At 42.0% G+C, this 23,196-nt stretch overlaps 1 protein-coding gene across 3 annotated transcripts in view; it reads right to left on the bottom strand.

Moving 5' to 3' along the window:
* Window positions 1-23,196, bottom strand: part of sorl1 (sortilin related receptor 1) — a 194,641-nt gene that overhangs the window by 8,532 nt on the left and 162,913 nt on the right. For 2 of the 3 annotated variants that reach the window (XM_023351415.1, XM_023351416.1), the window contains exons 43-45: window positions 8,374-8,538; window positions 7,462-7,636; window positions 646-752 (exon numbers count right to left, since the gene is read on the bottom strand). In XM_023351415.1, the coding sequence (XP_023207183.1) occupies window positions 646-752; window positions 7,462-7,636; window positions 8,374-8,538 (447 nt within the window). The remainder of the gene's footprint in view (window positions 1-645; window positions 753-7,461; window positions 7,637-8,373; window positions 8,539-23,196) is intronic. The other variant, XR_002754350.1, reaches the window with a different exon arrangement.

Raw genomic sequence — 23,196 nt, 5'->3', positions numbered from 1 at the left:
CCAAGGATCATCAAAATGTTTCTTTGTGGTGATTTACTGCTCTTTGAGTTCTTTAGATCAGCAGTAGTTTGGTGTTGGAACTTTTGGATGAATGTAGGTTTTTCACAATCGCTTTCTTATTGTTGAACCATAAATTCTGACTACAGCCAAATGTTACCTGCAGTCATCCAAGATTTTGAAAATAGAAAGTGTTCACACTACTGACTGGAATATGTTTCCCAACTGAAAGACTGGGGATCACTTAACAACTGGATCTCCTGATAGATCAGACTACAGCACTAAAGCAGATAAAGCATCTTACTAATGTAAAGGAATCTACACACAAGTAAGTGGCAGTAATAAAAGATGGTCTCTGAACTCTAAAGGGAATGTGCCACTCCCAAATATAACGAAAAATATAGTTTGGATAGTGGTGACTGCATTATTTGTTATAATCATGTTGAGAGGTTAGAGCATTTATTTGACATACAGAGTTTGTTTGTATGGTTCAAGCAACTTTAAATGCTAGCTGTATTCCTACCTTAATAGACAACAATATAATGTTAGGATTGGATCATGCAAATAAGCCTGAGCATATCCTGGTCTAGGAAGTGGTGAGGTGGCAGTGGCCCTGTTAAAGCAATGCAGAAGTCAGTAATTTCTCACCCTGCTCTCATTGAAGCCCTTCTCTCGGACTGCAAGGCTCTTCCAGAAGAGGAACACATTGTCATTTTCTGTCAGAATTTTCAAGGCTTCTGGAGCAGGCAAAGGAACTGAAAAGGAGGGAAATAATAAATCAAATCATTTTGCTGCTCTTGTGAGCAAAACTACAGTTAAAATCAGACACCTACATGAATTCATCATAGACTTGAATGACATTAACTCCATGCTAACGTTGGATCCAAATTAGAATCCCACCGTTATGATGACTATAAATTAAAATGACCACAATTTTATAGTATTTACCAAAACATTGCAACTTTGTTTATAATATGGTCTAGCTCTAGCAATAATATGTAAAATATTTTAAAAGATTTTGCTGCAGACACATAAAAAATAGAGGTGCAGCAACATAAAAAAATTTGGGCTGATATTGATATTAATATTGCAGGCCTTATTTTGTTTTCACTAAATAAAACTATAACGATTTTTAAAGTTAAGATACTTAAAGTTAAGATACTTAAAGAAAGATACTTAAGATACCAACAAATTAGTTTTTTCTAAATAGTGCCAGATTTGTAAATAATGAAAAAAATCTGTTATAGAGACCATATTTTTGCTTAATGTCTTGAAAGGTCCTCAGACAGCCTTTATGATATGAATCATTGTATTTTACCAAGCCCTTTTCAATCCATTTTTTTAAAAGTATTATCTGTTTTATTTGGGGTAAAGTCTTGGTCACATGCTATCCATCCGATTGGCAAACAGGACTCTTTCTTTTCTTTTACTAATTTTGGCCAGGTCTTGAGTGCCATTTCTGAACATGGATTGAGTTCTTTAAGGTCTTTTATTAAGTGTATATTTCCAATTGCTGCTTGCAAGATGACACCATTGCTTGTACATTCAATCTCCTTCCATTTGGCTGTGTAGGAGGAGTCGCATATCTCCAACAATGGATATATTTGTGCTGCCTTGTGTTTACTCATGTTTGGGAGTGAAAGCTGTTGGAAGCTTTGACCACTTTTTTTTGGAAGAAAGTATATAATTTATTAAACTCCATCCCTGTCAGGATCGGTGTTTTGTTTTGTTTTGTTTTGTTTTTTGTGGAAGCCTGCTGCTTCCCACTTCCTTCACCAGATGCCGCCTAGGAGCAGAGCCCCTGGAGAGGCGTGGGGTCGAACCCGGGGACACACCTGTGGCGCATTGTCTGACTGAGGCTGGGAGTATTTAAGAAGCGGCGAGCGACACTTCCTTGCCTGAGTGTTTGTTTACCTCGGTAACAAATCGTTCCTGAGTAGGCCCTCTGAGCATTTCCCAAGATAATCGCCTCCTGTGATTTTTTCCCTGTTGTCAGGTTTACCTGGATTCCTCCGGAGGTTTCCGAGAGGAGAGTTCTGTGGGTCGTTTGTCCCGGACTCCGACCAGCCGTCAGTTCGCTCCTCCGCTCAGTCTGACTTACCTGTCCGCCCTCCAACGGTTCGCTGCCTCTCCACGCCGCCCCTGGGTCCGTTGTTGCTCCAAAGGAAACATCCATCCGCTCCTAGTAAGCCTTTCCCTGCGTCAACATACATATTCATCCACCTCCCTGGATTCGTTTATTCTAACAGCTTCTCCTCGTTGACAGTGGCTGAACTGGTTGCCCCTTCCAGACTCCTGCTCTGTGTTTTCTCCCCAACCCTATTCCCTCTTGTCAATAAACTCCATTATTGTTTTGCACACGCGTCTCCTGATTGTGTTTGTGCATGTGGGTTCGTAAACTGGAACCAAACATGACAGAACACTCAGGCCAACAGTCTACCCCTGCAGACGCAATTAGGAGAGCCTTGGCTGAACAACAATCTCTCATTCAGTCTCATGACGCAGCCCTGCGAGAGCTAGGTAGCCGGCAAGCAGAAACTAACCGCCGGTTAGCCGAAATATCCAATTTCCTCCAGGGATCTGCCCAACCGGACCCGAGCGCACCGCCAGCGGCAGCTCAAGCTCCGGATCCATCTAGCCACGCCACGTTTTCGGAGGTACGACAGCCAGCACCTGAGAAATTCTGTGGTGAGGTGAGGAAGTGTAAAGGCTTTATTTTACAATGTGGAATCATTTTCAACCACTCACCTCAGAGTTTTCGCCATGATAATGCCAAAATAGCTTATATGTTATCCTTGCTAACTGGACGTGCTCTGGAGTGGGCTGAGGCTAGGTTTCCCTCCCCCACCAATTTTGGGTGCACATTTTCTGAGTTTGTGAAGGAATTTAAGCAGGTTTTTTGTCGTGACACCGACAAGACTTCAGTTTCCCGAGAGCTGTGGACTCTCAAGCAGGGTCAAAGAACAGTTTCTGAGTTCGCTATTGACTTTAGAATTAAAGCTGCAGCATCTGGTTGGGACGCAGCTGCGCTAAAGAGCGCTTATTTCCACGCTCTGAGTGAGCAGGTAAAGGATGAACTAGCCACTTTAGATGAACCAGAGACTTTAGAAGATTTCATTAAACTCACCATAAAGATAGATAACCGCATCAGATCACGTGCTAAAGAACGAAACCGTCGTGACTCACCTTTTAGATCTCATTTTCAGAACCTACCTGCTATTTCTCCTGTATCCCCTGCATCAACACCTCTTCCCGAGCCTGAACCCATGCAGCTGGGGCGAACTCACTTAACCCCGGAGGAGAGACGTAGGAGGTTACATTCACGTCTTTGCCTGTACTGTGGTGAGTCTGGCCACTTCATTGCCAACTGTCAAGTCCGTTTAAACCCCCAGATCCGACAGTAACGACGAGGAGACTGTTGGAGCCAACACCCACAACCCAATCTCGTCTCATCCTACCGGCAACTCTCATAAATAATCACTTGTCACTTCCCCTGTCAGCACTTATTGACTCGGGCTGCGAACAAAACCTAATCGACTCGACTCTGGCCAAGCAGATGTCCATTGAGGTAGAACCACTGCCGGTTCCCCTCCGTGTTGCTGCCCTTAACGGTAAAGCATTACCTCATATCACACACAAAACCAAGCCAGTCTGTCTTGTCGTTTCAGGTAACCATACTGAATCAATATCCTTTTTTGTGTTCAGTGCTGCCAGTTCTCCCATTGTTCTAGGATTTAACTGGTTATCTGCCCATAACCCTCACATTAACTGGGTTAAAGCTCACATAGAGTCCTGGTCGTCCAACTGTCATGCTACTTGCCTCCGTTCAGCTATTCCCTCGAACTCCCCAACTAAGGATCCTTCTGAGAGTGAACCCCCCGACCTTTCCTCAGTACCCGTTGAATACCATGATCTGGCGCCTGTATTTAATAAAGATAACGCCCTGTCACTTCCACCTCATCGTCCATACGACTGCGCCATCGACCTTCTGCCTGGCGCCCCACTACCCAACAGTCGTCTGTACAATATCTCCCGGCCCGAACGCCAAACCATGGAGAAGTACATTAATGATTCCCTAGCAGCAGGTATCATTCGAACATCCACCTCACCCCTAGGGGCTGGATTTTTCTTTGTTGGGAAAAAAGATGGGTCGCTACGGCCATGCATTGATTACAGAGGATTGAACCAAATAACTGTTAAAAACAAGTACCCGCTACCACTCCTCTCTTCAGCCTTCGAACCTGTTCAGGGAGCGACCATTTTCACCAAACTAGACCTAAGAAATGCCTACCACCTCCTTCGAGTTCGCGAAGGGGATGAATGGAAGACTGCTTTTAAAACACCTATGGGTCACTATGAGTATTTAGTCATGCCCTTCGGCCTGTCAAATGCTCCCGCCTTCTTCCAAGCATTAGTGAATGACGTGTTAAGAGACTTTATTAATGATTTTGTATTTGTCTATCTGGATGATATCCTGATTTATTCCAGCTCCCTGAAGGAACACAAGCGGCACGTCCGACATGTTCTCCAGCGCCTCCTAGAGAACCGGCTTTATGTCAAAGCCGAAAAGTGTGAGTTTCATCAACCCTCAGTCACCTTCCTCGGCTATGTGCTCGAGGGCGGACAGGTAAGACCGTCGGGGGATAAGATAAAAGCAGTATTGGAGTGGCCCAAACCTGAAACCCGGAAGCAACTGCAAAGATTTCTAGGGTTCGCCAATTTCTATCGCCGCTTTATACGCGACTACAGCCGGACGGCTGCTCCATTGACGGCACTTACATCCACCAAGACGACGTTTACCTGGACGCCCGAGGCAGAGGATGCTTTTGCACGTTTGAAGTCATTGTTTGCTAATGCACCCATCCTCATCCAGCCAGACCCTACCAAGCAGTTTATTTTGGAGGTCGATGCATCAGACTCTGGAGTAGGAGCCGTCCTGTCCCAAATTTCTTCGCAAGATCACAACACTCACCCTTGTGCCTTTTTCTCCCGCAGACTGTCCCCGGCTGAACGAAACTATGACGTGGGAGATCGGGAGTTGTTGGCGATAAAGCTCGCCTTGGAGGAGTGGCGTCATTGGCTGGAGGGAGCTGAACATCCTGTAGTTGTCTGGACTGACCATAAGAATCTTTCATACCTGCAATCCGCTAAACAGAACAACCCCCGACAGTCCCGCTGGTCAGTATTCTTTTCCCGGTTTAATCTGTCCATTTCCTACCGCCCAGGATCTAAAAACGTCAAGCCGGATGCCCTCTCCAGACTCTACACGCCTGATGATTCTGATGAGGGTCCAGCACCCTTGTTGCCCCCTAGCTGCACCGTAGGGGTGGTGACATGGGAAATAGAGGATATAATCCGTCAGGCTCAACGCCTGGAACCCCCACCCGAGTCTTGTCCCCTAGGGAGAATCTATGTCCCCACCTCCGTCCGACCCCGCTTCCTACGGTGGATACACTCATCCAAATTCTCCGGACACCCAGGTATGAGCCGCACAGTCGGGTTAATTAATCGCAGGTTTTGGTGGGACTCTGTTCACAAGGATGTGAAGGAGTTTGTTCTCTCCTGCCCCGTCTGTTCGAGAAACAAGTCATCTCACCAGCCTCCCGCAGGGTTGTTACAGCCCCTTCCCATTCCCAAGAGACCCTGGTCGCACATTGCCATAGACTTCGTTACTGGACTACCCCCGTCTAAAGGTATGACCACCATTTTTACTGTCATTGACCGCTTTTCGAAAGCCTGCCATCTCATTCCTCTCCGCAAGCTTCCCACCTCTGCTCAGACCGCCCAGTTATTGATTAAGCATGTCTTCAAGCTGCATGGCATGCCTCAAGAGATCCTGTCTGATCGGGGCCCCCAGTTCACATCACAGGTTTGGAAACAGTTCTGTTCTGCATTGGGTGCCAAAACTGCTCTCTCTTCCGGTTATCATCCCCAGACCAACGGGCAAACCGAGAGGATGAACCAGGAGATGGAGGCTACCTTACGCTGCATCTCCTCCTCCAACCCCGAAGACTGGGCTCAGCATCTCCCTTGGGTCGAGTACGCCCACAATAGCCACATCTCTTCTGCTACAGGGTTGTCTCCGTTCGAGGTCTCCCTGGGGTACCAACCACCTTTATTATCCGTTGACGAGGGCAAGATTTCGGTAACCTCAGTTCAGCATCATATCCGCCGTTGCAATAAGATATGGAGGGAGACTGTAACCGCACTCAACCACACAGCCGCACGAAACAAACGTCTGGCCGACCGCAGGAGGACGCCGGCTCCAGTCTATACAGCTGGTCAGAAGGTTTGGCTGTCCACTAAGGATATTCCCCTAAAGTCATTGTCCAGGAAGTTGTCACCTAAATTTATTGGTCCGTTTGAGATTTTGTCGGTTGTCAGTCCGACGGCTCTACGACTTCGTCTGCCCCCCTCCTTACGTATTCACGCCACCTTCCATGTCTCCCAGGTCAAACCGGTCCGGTCGAGCCCCCTTTGCCCTCCGGCCGAACCCCCTCCTCCTGCCCGTGATGTTGATGGTCACCCGGCATACTCCGTCCGCCGGATTGTGGACTCCCGTCGGCGAGGTCGTGGGTTTCAGTACCTCATCGACTGGGAGGGCTACGGCCCGGAGGACCGTTCCTGGGTTCCCCGTTCTTTTATTCTTGACCCCTCTTTGATAAAGGACTATGCCGCCTCTCTGCCGTCCACCTCTTCTCGGCCGCCCGGGGGCGTCCGTTGAGGGGGGGGTACTGTCAGGATCGGTGTTTTGTTTTGTTTTTTGTGGAAGCCTGCTGCTTCCCACTTCCTCCACCAGATGCCGCCTAGGAGCAGAGCCCCTGGAGAGGCGTGGGGTCGAACCCGGGGACACACCTGTGGCGCATTGTCTGACTGAGGCTGGGAGTATTTAAGAAGCGGCGAGCGACACTTCCTTGCCTGAGTGTTTGTTTACCTCGGTAACAAATCATTCCTGAGTAGGCCCTCTGAGCATTTCCCAAGATAATCGCCTCCTGTGTTTTTTTCCCTGTTGTCAGGTTTACCTGGATTCCTCCGGAGGTTTCTGAGAGGAGAGTTCTGTGGGTCGTTTGTCCCGGACTCCGACCAGCCGTCAGTTCGCTCCTCCGCTCAGTCTGACTTACCTGTCCGCCCTCCAACGGTTCGCTGCCTCTCCACGCCGCCCCTGGGTCCATTGTTGCTCCAAAGGAAACATCCATCCGCTCCTAGTAAGCCTTTCCCTGCGTCAACATACATATTCATCCACCTTCCTGGATTCGTTTATTCTAACAGCTTCTCCTCGTTGACAGTGGCTGAACTGGTTGCCCCTTCCAGACTCCTGCTCCGTGTTTTCTCCCCAACCCTATTCCCTCTTGTCAATAAACTCCATTATTGTTTTGCACACGCGTCTCCTGATTGTGTTTGTGCATGTGGGTTCGTAAACTGGAACCAAACATGACAATCCCTTGAGGAGTGGCTTTGACAGACCTGTGTTGAGGGTGAAGCTGGCCTCCTTGGTCATGTTGCGAAGGCGGACGGAGACGCTGTACCTTCCTCCCGACTCCAGGCCTCTCAGCAGGTACTCCACCGTGTTGTTCTGGGTAGTCAGCTTGTAGTCCCTCTCCCCTTTCCGGATTACATCTTTCACGTGAATCACATATGTCTTAGAGGATGGACACACAAAAACAGAGCAGGTGAACACACCAGATGGATCACAAGCATTCAAACTGAAGTGGGTATTCTTTCACAGAAATCCCCAAAGTAAAGTTAAAAGGGCATTATTGCACATTTTTCAGGCATACAGTGCTATTCTATGGCACAATCAAGTAAATATGTTAACTACAATTGTTATACAAATTGAAGTATAACAATTGCAAAAAAAATTATTTTATAATTTAGTGTCTTTAAATTGGGCCTCTGTCTATAAAAATTCCTGGTCTTTCTGAAACTCGAGCTTGAGGTAGTCATCACAACATGGCTATTCTACTAACTCTTCAACAACATTTTTGCCAGTGTTTCACTGAAAAGTAGCTCATGCAATGAGCTCTGCAAATTCTCAGTTCCACCAGATGTTTGCTTATTGCTGTTGGCTAGTTTGAAGGAGTGGGGGAGTTACAAGGAGTTACAAGGCCAAGGGATGCTCTATCAGACGGAAGCTCGGAAACATAAGAGGGTGGGGCTGGCATGCACAGCGTTTCGAACAGCTGAGTGGTTGCCATGGTAATACTTTTCTTTTAAAAAACATATATGAAAGAATCAAAACAATACTCCAGGTTATGTTTTTGATGAGGGGTTAACATAACAATGTGATGTAAAGCTCAAAAAATGGATTTTACATGACACTGCCCCTTTAAAAGCACCAACATAGCAACGTCTCAGAGCAGAGTGACAGCCTCATACCAGGGGGGCATCTGGTGTGTCGTAGGGTGGCTGCCATTTCAGGGTGGCCTGTGTCTTGTCCACATGCACACGATGGAGGTTCCGCGGAGGCAGCCTCTCGTCAGGGATCATTTTCACCACAGCGTAGTCAGAGGGAGGACCCAGGAAGGGAGAGACAACCCGAGCCTGAATCAATATCATATCAATATCAATCATTGGTGTGAGATTATGTCTGTCCTGCAACTACACACCATACTGTCCGCTTTGTCACATTCAGTAAGGATACTAAAACATTCTGCTGCCCTTGCATCAGCACCATGTCTGTATAGAACTTTTCACTCTGGAACTAGAGCAGAACCTTATAGAACAGAACAGAGGTCTTCAACATGAGGGACCCGGAAGAACTGCAGGGTGTTGTGAGATTTCTGATTAACTAGACTTTTTCTTTTAACTTCAGAGTTAGTTATTTATATACACATTAACATGAAACAATGTGTTATAGTCTGATAAATCCAAGAAATTGGCAAAAATTATGGTGGTGGCAGAATTATGCTATGGGGATTACTTTATTCTTCAAATGGAAGTACGGTTGTTTGTCAAGGTGGATAAAATCAAGAACATATTCAAATACAGAAAGTTCCAATTCTTTCAATGGTGGAAGAAAACTGACAATGAGGAGGAATTGGATTTTCAGAGTCCCAGAGTAAAAGTTACCACTGTAACTATGGTTCCATAAATCCCAGATGCCGGCCTGAGGTAGTGCTTCGAGCACTGAATAATCATTTTTGCGCATTCACAGGTTGAGTATTAATCACAGCAAAGTCACCTGACCTGTCGGTGACCAATGTGACTCTATATAGTCACATGACACTCAGCACTCAATCCCTCAACCTTCTCGTGAGATGCAAGGACATGTCCCTCATAGAATAGCATCTCACATTTGCTGGCAGTGGACAATCCTGCAAGGCATGAGCCATTGTGATCAAATCCATAACCCAGTGTGCAAGCTATGGCTCAGAAAGGGCCTGAAGTTTCAGTGAGTCCGCATAGCAAACAAAAAGGCCATTCATCTTTTGAAAACACAGTTCAATTGATATATGTGCCTTAAGAGCATGAACAGGGTACAGACGTTCAGAGGGGCCCCCGGTGTCAAACCGGGCAAGATGGAGCGGCTGGGTACATCCTGCCACCAGTGGCACTTTAGGAATAAATGCCACATCAGGCCACAGTGTGACACCTGAGCCCTCAGGGTTCCACCGTCAGCAGGGCTCAGGTATCAAGAGAGCCTGCAATTCCCCCACACGCTTTGCAGAAATCATTGGCAAAAGAAACAGCGTCTTTAGTGAGATCCATTTGAGGTCTGCAGATGTAAAGGCCTCAAGTAGGGGGGACCGAAGAACCTAAAGCACCAGAGAAAGGTCATACAACACAGAGCAGTTGGGGGGGTACGCAAAGTACCTCTTAAGAAGAGCACAATGTCCTTATTTTCCAAGCAACCATTCAATCAAGCATGCCAATAGGAAATATCACCCTCATATACTTTCAAGGTAGATGCCTGCAGGAAGGCAGGCATTACTGACCCAGACTCCGTAGGGTGTCTGGGTCAGTATGTCAGAAACTGAACACTGCACCGGATTCTGCCCTTCATCATGGCACCAGGTTGCAAAGATCGCCCATTTGTTAGCATAAACAGCTTGTGCGTAGATGATGCCCATCACTGCAAAAATTTAAATCTTAGTAAGATTAAATATCTTAACTTAAGAAGATTTATGCTTTTCTTTCTGACAAGATAATTTTCTCACCAAGAGGCTTTTAGGTTAGAATATTTTTTCTTATTTTAAGTGTTTTTGTAAGATATAAAAGCTTGATACTAAGAAAATATCACTTATTATGAGTAAATATATACTAGAAACTAGAATATAAATACTTACAAAGCACACTTCAAGTCTACCTCCGACCCTGCCAGGTCATACCCCAGCCCATGGAGGATGCATCCGTAAACACAACCTTCTGTTGATATGTGAGGGAACCAAGCAGGACCCCTGTTGTCGAAAACAATCTCGTCCTCCACTGGGACAAAGACCAAAGACATTGAGGCTCAACCCAGAGTCTCCTGAGACAATGAGCATTCCGTGTGGGGCCCAGATACAAGCCGTTCAACCTCATCTGAAGGGTGAGGTTGAACGACCACAATGACCATGGAGAGTTGGGTCGGACTCTCCGGTCCAGTGCTTAACTGGTTTGAATCCTACATAAAGAACAGGGATTTCTTTGTTTCAAATGAAAACTTTTCATCAAAGAGGTCAAAGGCCACATGTGGGGTACCCCAAGGTTCAATCCTAGGACCCCTCTTATTCAATATTTATATGCCCCCACTAGCTCAGGTTATAACCGGAAATAATATTAGCTACCATAACTATGCAGATGACACACAGCTCTACATTACGATGTCACCAGGTGACCTAGAGCCCATCCAATCACTGAACAGATGCTTAGAACAGATACATGTGTGGATGTGCCAAAACTTTCTCCAGCTGAACAGAAACAAAACTGAAGTTATTATTTTTGGACCTAAAGAGGAACGATGTAGAGTCAATGCACAGCTTAAGTTATTACAACTGAAAACCAGCGATCAGGCCCGAAACCTGGGAGTAGTGATGGACTCTGACCTGAACCTCCTGAGCCACATAAAGACAGTCACAAAGTCAGCCTTCTATCACCTGAAGAACATTTCCAGGATTAAAGGACTAATGTCTCAGCAAAATCTAGAGAAACTCATCCATGCGTTCATCTTCAGTTGTATTGATTATTGCAACAGCGTCTTCACAGGTCTGTCCAACAAATCAATCAAACAGCTGCAGCTGATCCAGAATGCTTCTGCTCGCGTTCTCACTAAAACCAGGAAGATAGAGCACATAACACCAGTTTTAAAGTCCCTACACTGGCTCCCTGTAGCTCAAAGAATAGACTTTAAAATACTGTTGTTAGTTTACAAATCACTGAACGGCTTAGCACCACAATACATTAAAGATCTGCTTTTATTGTATCAACCTTCCATACCTCTCAGGTCTTCTGGTTCTGGTCTGCTCTGCATCCCCAGAACCAGAACCAAACGAGGAGAAGCAGCTTTCAGCATCTATGCACCACAAATTTGGAACAAACTTCCAGAGAACTGTAAAACAGCTGAAACACTGACTTCTTTTAAATCTCAACTAAAAACCCACCTGTTTAGAATTGTATTTGAAATGTAATCAATTACAAATTTATTGATGGAACTTGACTTAATGATTGATTCTATATTGCATTGTGTTTCTGTGTTTGTTTTTGATGTAAAGCACTTTGAAATGCCTTGCTGCTGAAATGTGCTATACAAATAAAATTTGATTGATTGATTGATTGATTTACCAGTCGATCTATGATCCTACCCTCATCTATGGTTATGAGCTCTGGGTTGCCTGCTGTTGAGTTCCTGGGACACAAAGTGTCTTCTCAAGGGGCAGGCCCCCTACCTGTAAAGGTTGAAGCAGTTTTCGCTTTTCCCCACCCTCCGTCAGTGAAGCCCCTGCAGGAGTTTTTGGTGATGGTAAACTTTTATAACCGTTTCATCCCACGGGCAGCGTACCTCATGCACCCCTTGTATGAAGCACTTAGAGGCAAAAAAAGGGACCAACAGATAGAGTGGACCCCCGAGATGCAGGCATTCGATGATGCCAAAAAGGCCTTGGCTAATGCTGTGCTTTTTGCCCATCCATCTTCAGTGGCTCCTGTGGCTCTAACAACTGATGCCTCTGATTATGCAGTTGGGGCAGTTTGTGAGCAATGGGTGGATGGTGCCTGGCAACCCCTCGCTTTTTTTTAATCAAGAAATTCCGGGATGCCGAAAAAAAAATATAGCACCTTTGACAGGGAAGTGCTTGCCCTTTTTCTGGCAACACGCCATTTCCGCTTCATGTTGGAGGGCAGGGACTTTACTGCTTTTGTTGACCATAAGCCTCTCACTTTTGCCATGGCAAAAGTTTCTGAACTGTGGTTGGCTCGGCAACAACGGCATTTGTCTTCCATTTCAAAGTTCACCACTGACATTCAGCATGTGGCTGGCAAGAATAACCTGGTAGCTGGCTGACTGTCCAGAGCAAAGGTTGCTTCTGTGCTTTTAGGTGTGGACTATCTCGCCATGGCCACAGACCAACTGACAGACCAGGATATTCTGGTCTTTAAAGCGGCAGAATCCAGGTTGCATTTAGAGGAGTTCTCCTTTCGTGAGTGTGGCGCAACCCTTTTTTGCGATGTCTCGACTGGAAAATCTCGGCCTTTGGTTGCTACTAGTTGGCGTCGGCGGTTTTGTGATGCAGTTTATTCCCTTTCAAACCTGGGCGTTAAAGCTTCTGTTAAACTGGTAGGGGCAAAGTTTGTGTGGCCAGGACTCCGTAAAGATGTACGAACATGGAAGGCTTCCTGTTTGGCTTCCCAGCGTGCCAAGGTCCAAAGCTCCACTGGAGCACTTTCCTGTTTTGTATGGAAGTTTGAACATGTGCATGTGGACTTAGTGGGGCTGCTTCCACCTCCCAGAGGTTTTACCTATCTCCTGACGACGGTGGACAGAACTACTTGGTGGCCGGAGGCAGTTCCACTGTCATCAACCACTTTGGTTGATGTGACTTGGGCATTTTCTCCTCCTGGGTGTCCCGGTTTGGTGTGCCATTGGACTTGACCTCCGACAGAAGTCCCCAGTTCACTTCAGAGTTGTAGAGAGCCGTGGGGTTCAACTCCACCGTACTACTGAATACCATCCACAGGCCAATGGTCTTTGTGCGAGGTTCCACCGCACAATGAAGACTGCATTGTGGACCTTGTTGGTGGATAAAAGCTGCATAGTTTGCCTGCCTTGGGTTTTGTTGGGCCTACGTTCGGCTCAAAAAGAGCACCTGCGGTTTTCTTTAGCTGAGTTGGTGCTGGGCCAGCCTTTGAGGGTGCCAGGGGAATTTCTTCCGGGTCCAGTGGGTTCGGTTGATTCAAAGGGAAGTAGAACAGTTCTAAATGGGGATTCTAGATCTTTTGCCCCATTGGCAGCACATCACTGCCTTTCACAGGTGTTTGTGCCAAAGGACCTAATGTCTGCCGAGTATGTATTTATCCGCCATGACTCATACCGCTCACCACTTCAGCCTCCTTACGATGGTCCATTCCGTGTTTTGGAGAGGATTTTTTGGTGGAATTGGGGGGTAATCAGGAGAGTATTTCGGTGGACCGTTTGAAGCCAGCTCATGTGTTACCAGGGACACAGTTGAGTTGGCTCAGCCACTTTGTGGTGGTCGTCCCCCAGTTTCTTTACCTACTTTTCCGGGTCCTCCCCTTACAGCTGGTTTGTTCCCCTCAGGTGGACAGTTTGGTAGCAATCAATCTGGAGAGTCTTTTTCAATTTCAACCCCTGTTCCTGTGAAAGGAAGCCATGGTGGCCGACTTATTAAACTCCCTAGTCGTTACCGTTAGGTATTTCAATTGTTTTGTTTGTCGCTGCTGTTTAGTTTTTCTTTTGTGTGTGTTTTCTTTTATGTACTTGTGATGTTGTTTCACATGTTATGTGTTTTTGACATTCTGTGTATTCTGGGGGGAGGCCTGTGTGGCGTATACTATGTATATATTTTACATCCGAATGTATACTTTTATTATGAAGGGGAGAAGGTGAGGTTAGAAGACACCAACAGTTGTACTTCATACTATTTTTGGTTTGGATTGGAAGAAAATGAGAATAAAACAAGACTCAAATTATATTTTCATATTTTTCTGATGACTTCCACTGTCATACTTTTATGGATACAAAGGTGAGTCTTAATTTAAAGTCCTTTAAACTTTGTGGCTAGCATTAACTTTAGCTTAGCAATATTCTCGGATATTTCTCTTATACAAATGTGCTATTTAAGTCTCTAAACATTCTTATTCTAACAGACAATGTTTTTACGTTACAGACCAAGTAATGGGGGAGGCCTTTTACTTCCGAAGTATGATCAAACACGAGAAGCCCCATAATTTAAAAGTAGGGCAGCACTGGTATTTTGTCAGAGTTCGAGTTCAGCCGATTGTTCAGGTTCAAAGTTGTTGCTATTACAAACATAGCTGATTGTTCCTTAGGGCCTCCCTGTTATTAGGCCCGAGCGGCGAAGCGTTGTGAAGGCCTATTGTAATCGTACTGTTTATTATTTTTTCCTTTTATTACTTTTGCATGCTTCTTGTGAAGAGCTCAAATGGGATTGTGTTTACAGCCCCCTCCCATTTTTAATTATTATCTTTCTTGACAAGACCAGTTTCAGTTTTGTTTTAATGTTGATTGTGATCTTTTTGTAATTTTATATCTTTAGAAACTGCTCTTTAAAGTTTCACTTAGTAAATGACTTCAGATGGGAAACATTTCTAAAAGATCAGAGTTCCTCACCAAATGTAGTCATAGTCAACAAATGTGAGTAACATTGAACAGTTCATTTATTTCAGTAGTTTGATTCACTAAGTAAAATACATTTTCTAAATTAATTCATTTTTTTCAATTAAACTCGTGGTTAAGCCTTTATTTCTTTTAATTATGATAATTTTCTGCTTACAGCTGATAAAAGATTATCACATCACATTAATATGGCAAACTGATCAATCTCATAAACAGACCTCATCAAAAAGAATATTCTAATTGATTGATTATGACTTTTTTTACTGTAAACATGTGTTCCATTTAAACACAGTATTTTTAACAGTTTTAAGGAGGGCACTCCATTTCGTGCCAACAGTGTGAAAGCAAAGTTGTAACAAAATGTAATGACTGAAAATAATCTCTCAACAGGTAGTACTCAGAGATGCAGTTCTGGTTATCATGGTGACATGTACTGTAGTTGTTCCTGTGTCTGGTACTGCTTTGTGCTCTGCTGTTCCAGACAGCCCACTTTTCCCAGCTCAGTGTCCCAGTTGTTTCTCTAGTTCACAGCTGTACTCAAACAGAACAGCAATGGCACAAACCCCGAACTGCTGTAGGTTTTAAAGCTGTGCACATGCATGACATGTTTAACTAGAAAATTTCGGAAGAAATTTAGCCGGGGCCTGCCATGGCGCGCCCGTCGGTTTGGGCCCGGCGTTGTCACGCTACAAATTGGCATCGACGCTAAAGAACGCCGCAACGTAATCAATAGCATGCTGAGAATCACAAGAACGTTAAGTAAGGCGGACGTGCACCATTCAGTATGATTTAAAATGTTGTCAAGGCTTTTATTTTGGAAGTTTTGTTACACTTCATTTCAAAGGGCCAAACTAATCCCATGCGTAATAGTCCTTGGGTTAAAATAGTTATATAATGCTCAAAACACAAGTAGTTGATGTAAAAATATTAAAGGCTTTTATTTTGAAATGTTTGTTAAGCTTCATTTCAAAGCACCAAACTAATCCTATGTTTATCAGTGCTTTGGATGAAAAAGTCAAATAAAGCCAAAAAGAGCAATTACATCATGTAAAAATATTCAAGGCTTTTATTTTGAAATTTTCAGTATGCTTCATTTCAAAGGGCCAAACTAATCCCATGAATAACAGTCATTTGATAAAATCAGTTATATAATGCTCAAAACACAAGTAGTTGATGTAAAAATATTAAAGGCTTTTATTTTGGAATTTTTGTTAAACTTCATTTCAAAGGGCCAAACTAATCCCATGTGTAATAGTCATTGGGTTAAATCAGTTATATAATGCTGAAAACGCAAGTAGTTGATGTAAAAATATTCAAGGCTTTTATTTTGAAATTTTCAGTATGCTTCATTTCAAAGGGCCAAACTAATACCATGTGTAACAGTGCTTTGGATGAAAAAGTCAAATAAAGCCAAAAAGAGCAATTACGTCATGTAAAAATATTCAAGGCTTTTATTTTGAAATTATTATTATGCTTCATTTTAAAGTTCCAAACTAATCCCATGTGTAACAGTTACTGAGTTAAATCAGTTATATACAGCCCATAGCAGCAAGTAGTTGTAAAGGGTTAGATAGAACTACAGTGATGCGTATTTGTAGTCCTAATCAGCAGCCAATAGCCTCTTGAGTTCCGTTGCTATGGTAAATAATGGTCTCAGCAGGGTGTGAACTGTTAGTGACAGAGGGTGAGACAGAGAATACTCTCTTTGAGCCAACAAGTTTTACTGAAAAAAAGCATTGGAAACAAATCCTTCCCATTCGGGAAACGTAATACATATTCGAAAGCGTTTGAAGTGTATGAGAGGCCTATGTGTCTTCTGCGATAGTCCCGAGATTCATATCTGTACCTCACTCCGAGCATTTCCAGCGATGAGAGAAAGAAATGTTGTGCCCAGATCTGAAATTCTAGTCAAATACATGGGAGAAAGCCTGAGACAGCCTCAGAAAATCCTGTCGCATGACTTTGCTCTGAAGCACCGTGACAGAAAACCGTACGATCTAGATAAATTTCAAAAACATTTTACCGGAGCAGACATGCGTATCAATGTCAGGAGCGATTTTGATACCAATCGTGCGATATTTGTGGGCGTGATGGCGATTTCAAAATTATCTTGGGCTCAAAAAATCTCTTCATTTCTCACTCTAATCAGCGAGAGATGCACTCTAATTTTAGGAAAAATGAGAAACTTTGGGTCGCTTAGAGGCAAATTGTGGACAAACCGTAACTGGTATCGACGAGCCGTCTTCAATTCGAAGAGATCACAGACGTATCTACAAAATGAAATTTGAATGGCATTTCTACGTGAATTCGTGACGACACAGAAAATCCTCAAAAATAGGGTATTTCTAGGATTTTTCCCATTGACTTATAATGGGGGTTTTTTCGTAGTTTTTTGCAAATTATGTCGCCACGTTAACCCCAAATCCCACCAAAAGTAATAGCTCCAATGGCGTGAATTTTCTGCAGGTTTTGATACCTCATTTGTAGGTATGCACCCAGCGGTATGAGCCGCATTAACGGTTACGGAAGAAAAATAAAGAAGACTAGAAAATTTCGGAAGAAATTTAGCCGGGGCCTGCCAAGGCGCGCCCGTGGGTTTGGGCCCGGCGTCGTCACGCTACAAATTGGCATCGATGCTAAAGAACGCCGCAACGTAATCAGTAGCATGCTGAGAATCACAAGAACGTTAAGTGAGGTGGACGTGCACCATTCAGTATGATTTAAAATTTTTGTCAAGGCTTTTATTTTGGAAGTTTTGTTAAACTTCATTTCAAAGGGCCAAACTAATCCCATGTGTAATAGTCATTGGGTTAAAATAGTTATATAATGCTCAAAACACAAGTAGCTGATGCAAAAATATTAAAGGCTTCTATTTTGAAATTTTTGTTAAGCTTCATTTTAAAGTGCAAAACTAATTCTATGTTTATCAGTGCTTTGGATAAAAAAAATCACATAATGCCCAAAAGAGCAAATACCCAATGTAAAAATATCAAGGCTTTTAATTTGAAATTTTCAATATGCTTCATTTCAAAGGTCCAAACTAATCCCATGTATAACAGTCATTGGGTTAAATCAGTTATATAATGCTGAAAACGCAAGTAGTTGATGTAAAAATATTCAAGGCTTTTATTTTGGAATTTTTGTTAAACTTCATTTCAAAGGGCCAAACTTATCCCATGAATAACAGTCATTGGATAAAATCAGTTATATAGTGCTCAAAACAGCAATAATCTCATGTAAAAATTCTCAAGGCTTTTATTTTGAAATCTTCAGTATGCTTCATTTCAAAGTTCCGAACTAATACCATGTGTAACAGTGCTTTGGATGAAAAAGTCAAATAAAGCCAAAAAGAGCAATTACTTCATGTAAAAAATATTCAAGGCTTTTATTTTGAAATTTTCAGTATGCTTCATTTCAAAGGGCCAAACTAATACCATGTGTAACAGTGCTTTGGATGAAAAAGTCAAATAAAGCCAAAAAGAGCAATTACATGATGTAAAAATATTCAAGGCTTTTATTTTGAAATTTTTGTTAAGCTTCATTTCAAAGGGCCAAACTAATCCCATGTATAACAGTCATTGGGTTAAATCAGTTATATCATGCTCAACAGAGCAATTACCTGATGTAAAAATATTCAAGGCTTTTATTTTGAAATTATTATTATGCTCCATTTTAAAGTTCCGAACGAATCCCATGTGTAACAGTGCTTTGGATAAAAAAGTCACATAAAGCCAAAAAGCGCAATTACCTGATGTAAAAATATTCAAGGCTTTTATTTTGAAATTATTATTATGCTCCATTTTAAAGTTCCGAACTAATCCCATGTGTAACAGTGCTTTGGATGAAAAAGTCATATAAAGCCAAAAAGAGCAATTACATCATGTAAAAATATTCAAGGCTTTTATTTTGAAATTATTATTATGCTCCATTTTAAAGTTCCGAACGAATCCCATGTGTAACAGTGCTTTGGATAAAAAGTCAAATAAAGCCAAAAAGAGCAATTACGTCATGTAAAAATATCAAGGCTTTTAATTTGAAATTTTCAGTATGCTTCATTTCAAAGGGCCAAACTACACACGCAGACGTGCGACTTTCTGTATCTGGAGGACATTTTGACCTGGTATCTGCCTTTTTTTTGCTGAGAAACGGTGGACAGTACACAGTGCACTTCACACACTCAAAGATGAGGAATTCTTTATCTACCATTATGGTCATGTCCTCAGTGAGAAGATTAGCCAACCCTGACCTTATAAAGAGCTCTTTGTCTCATACTGACCCCTCATAGAGTGAAGAAACAAAGGTTACTGCACCATATGGACCCATTCCGACCAGACCTTTCATTGAGATTTTCATTGAGATTTGTATTTGGAGAACATCTCACTTTGGAGGAGAGGAGAAGCAGGAGTTTGGCATTTGAGCTCAGTACAATCTATTACTTGAATATCAAGAAAATCTTTGAAGTCATTATCCAAACTCAGCTGATGTCCTCTGTATCAATTCAGATACACAGAGAACCCAAAAGAGGGTACAAATAATTGGTCCATGAACAAATAATGCAGCTTACAGTAGAAGGGTGAATATTAAACTGGTTTGCTAGGAATCTTTTCTTTAGACCTGCAGCCAGGTACATCTGGATTAGGAACAGCTCATCAGTGGGTTGCAAGGAATGCCTCTGATAAAAGAAAAAGCAAAACCAGACATATATTTAAAATATCCAAAGAATCATATTTATTAAAATCAAAAGAAAAGTTAACAGAAAAAAAGAGAAAACATGTGGACACATAACCAAGAACAGAATAATTAGCTTACCACTATTTTTCTGTTTGTTAAATTCTTCCTACTCATTTTCACTTAGTTAACCCTAACCCTTATTTCAGTTTAATGAAATATATTACATACCGACTCAATAATTATCAGAAATTTGTGACTGAAAATAACACACAAGCAGCACTTTCTGAAGATAACATATTCTTGTATAATCTGTAGTAAAACGTTCTTATGGCATATACAATGTGCACTTGGGGAAGCTGCAGATACAAACCGTGTGTGCTTATCTGACAGCAGTTACTGGTTCGCTGCTTCCCTCAACAGCTCTGGCTCTTGATGAGCGAATAATTTTTTGGACAGAAGGTTCAATGAGCCCCCAAAACATCATGAAGTGACAATAACTTCCAAATCTGTTGGTACACAACAGATCTGTTGGCACACAACACAGTAAATTGTTGTGTACCATTGTAAATTATTTTTAATAATGCAAAAGTGGATAAAGTAACAAAAACTTTTACTCGTTCAAGTATTGAAGTACTTTAAAAGGACGATACCCAAACCCCAACAAATAAAATTTTCTCAAGTTAAAAATCATTTGAAACTACAGTAGTAGATTGTATTAGTTGTATTTTATGTTAGAAAAAATGCAAAATACTTTCAGTAACATTATATACATTTTATTTTCACGTGATATCCATATAGCACAGCAGGTTAAGCAAATACAAACCATTTCTGATCAATGTAGCTTCTAACCTAACAAGTGTGACATTATTATGAAATGTAAGTGTGTTTATTGTACTTTTGAGTTAAGACATAATTGTCCTTTTTAAGAAACCAGAGGTGGGGCGAGTAACCCAAATTTTAAAAAGAAAACAATTTGCGGTTTACAAGCTTACCTTGTGTAGAACCGGATGTCATCATCGGACCCTGCGAACTTTTGTAATCCAAAGGTAGACTGGATTTTCAGATCTTCGATCTGGTTTGTAGGGCTTTTAGTTCTTCTTTTAATTTCCCGTTTTCATTTATGGCCATGTCCAGGCCAGCTGGTTCTGGGACAGAGCAATAATCGGAATCTACAGAAGTGCATTCTACAGGTGGATCAGTTGCTCGGCTGTCTGGCTCTTGTCTGCTAACTCGTTCCCATACACTGGCTTTTTCAGGCTGAACACAGAAGTTGTTCCATTGAAATAACACAGGGACGGCTCCTTTATTTACCATTCTTCTCCCACCAGCCTAAAGGCTGAAGAAGCTGATCCGGAGTGAAGTGAAGGCTGCAAACTTTATTTCACTGTGCTGCATTAGCTTGAATTTGATATTGACAAGGCATCGGCTTCTCAATCCAGGATCGCCTGAAAATCCATTGGATGACGCTGTGCACCGTTGAACAGTGTTCATGGTATTGCTTAAATTGCTTTTCAAATACAATTTTGTATTTGATTTTGTATTTCCAGGCGATTTTCAGGATCGCCTGGAAATCCATTGGAAGACGCTGTGCACCATTGAACAGTTAAATTGCTTTTCAAATACGATTTTGTCTTTCCTTGCTGTCATGGTCACTCAAAGCGGAAGCATTCAGATGTGACATGCAAAAAGCCCATTTAAGAACTGTGAGCTGTGGGAAGTAAATAAAAGAGAGAAATTCAAATACCCGCTGGGAGTGGATCTCCTTCATAAAGGTGAAGACATCACAGATTTCAAAAGAAACTAAAAACGGGAGACCGCAGATAATATAGGAAACAGTGCCCCCTTCATTAACGGAGTGCCATGGTCCCATTTCCAAATATGGTATTAGTCTCCCATGTGGTCTGTCCCTTTCTGTTTGCTGCAGCGTTGTGTACTTGGTCTCTGGCAGTCAGTCAGGCTTAAATAGAGCTACATTTTCAGAATGGCCCAGCCAAAACCTAGAACTAAAATTCACCATAAAATCAGAGGGATCACCGAATTAATGCTGTGTATGAAAGACCTCATCACAAACTAATAGATTTGAGAACATTTGCATGGCAGAACCAAGAAGACCCTCGATCTTGAATTAAATGTTTCAAAAAAGTTTTAGTTCAAAGGTAACCACATTTCTGCTACAGCTCCTTTGCACATTTTTTTTAGTATTCCTAGCAGATTTGTTCCTTTTTTTAGATGGTCTCAGACTTTTTAAAATTATTTTTACTCATTTTTATTATATTTGTTGCTAATTTTTACAATAACTGTGTTGATTCTTGTGAAACATTACACGTCAGACAAAAAAAAGTAAAAAAAGAAAATCAGAAAAGACATTTCTGTAATTAATGGTCAATCCTGGTTGAATTAATTAGAGGAAACAGTTATAGAATCAATAAATATTTATGGAAAACATTCAGAAATCAAATTACAAAAATAATTATTCCTCTGGCTTTCTTAACAGCTTGAATTGTCTGAGGCACAGACTTTACAAATGAAAAAATTCTTCATCAAACGAAAGAACTCTTCATGTTGTTATGCAACATTCTTGTATAGCATCTTAAATATCAGCCTTTGCTTTAATTTGCAACATGAATGTCTAGTTTGATTCAGATGATCTGTTGGTCATGTGGCTGGGTCCATCTCTTTCCTAAAGTAAAACTTCAACCCTCTGCAGAGGGGATAAATGTGTCATCATCCAAGATAATGACTTCTTCATCAGCAACCCTATGTCACAAACATTAACTAGCTAGTATGGCTGGACAATAAATCAATAACAACCATGACAACATTGCAATAGACACGTGATCAGTATCAATAGATAATCAGTCTTATAGAATATTTACTGTACTATAATCCAGAACAGCACAGAATTCTGGAAGACAGAAGAAGGCAGACGAAAGACTTTAGCTGCTCAACCTCTCATAGTGAGCTAAGCTACATTAATGGCATCAACTCACTCACTCTGTGGTTACCTAGCAACGGCCTGTTGAGTAACTTGAGCAGCAGCAGTTTAAAGTTTAGCCACTGTGCCTAATAAATGCTTAAAAATAAAAAAAGAACAGCATTGAGTGAAAACTGGCTAAAACAGAAAAGGCCATGATGCAAGTTTGGCAGAATTTCAGATATTTAAAACAAAAAACTAATCAATAATTATCGATATCCACTGATATGACATGTTTTATATCAGTGGATATCGATAATTATTGATTAGTTTTTCAGATATTAAAGCAAAAAACGAATCAATAATTATTGATATCCACTGATATGATATGTTTCATATCAGTGGATATCGATAATTATTGATTATCAATATCCAGATATTTAAAACAAAAAAACGAATCAATAATTATCGATATCCACTGATATGACATGTTTCATATCAGTGGATATCGATAATTATTGATTCGTTTTTTGTTTTAAATATCTGAAATTAATGAGATTTTCTGCCACATCATCCAGCTCTACTAATGAACATTTCTTGCATTCTCTTTGTTGAACTACCATCTTGTAGAAGTTTTCCAATCCTTTCTATTGTTTCAGCTGACAGCTCTCTAGTTGGAACTATATTTACTGTCAATGAGTCAATTACATCAGCTCACTAATTCCTGTGAACACCTCGTTTGCAGAATCTTACAAGTGCGGGTATATATTTTAGAACAAAAATTACAGATTTTCCTCTATTTGGTCTCTAAAAAACCTCAGTA

This window comes from Xiphophorus maculatus, chromosome 18 (assembly GCF_002775205.1).
Source record: "Xiphophorus maculatus strain JP 163 A chromosome 18, X_maculatus-5.0-male, whole genome shotgun sequence".
NCBI classification, from domain to species: Eukaryota; Metazoa; Chordata; class Actinopteri; order Cyprinodontiformes; family Poeciliidae; genus Xiphophorus; species Xiphophorus maculatus.
This window is presented reverse-complemented; position numbering and strand designations above follow the sequence as displayed.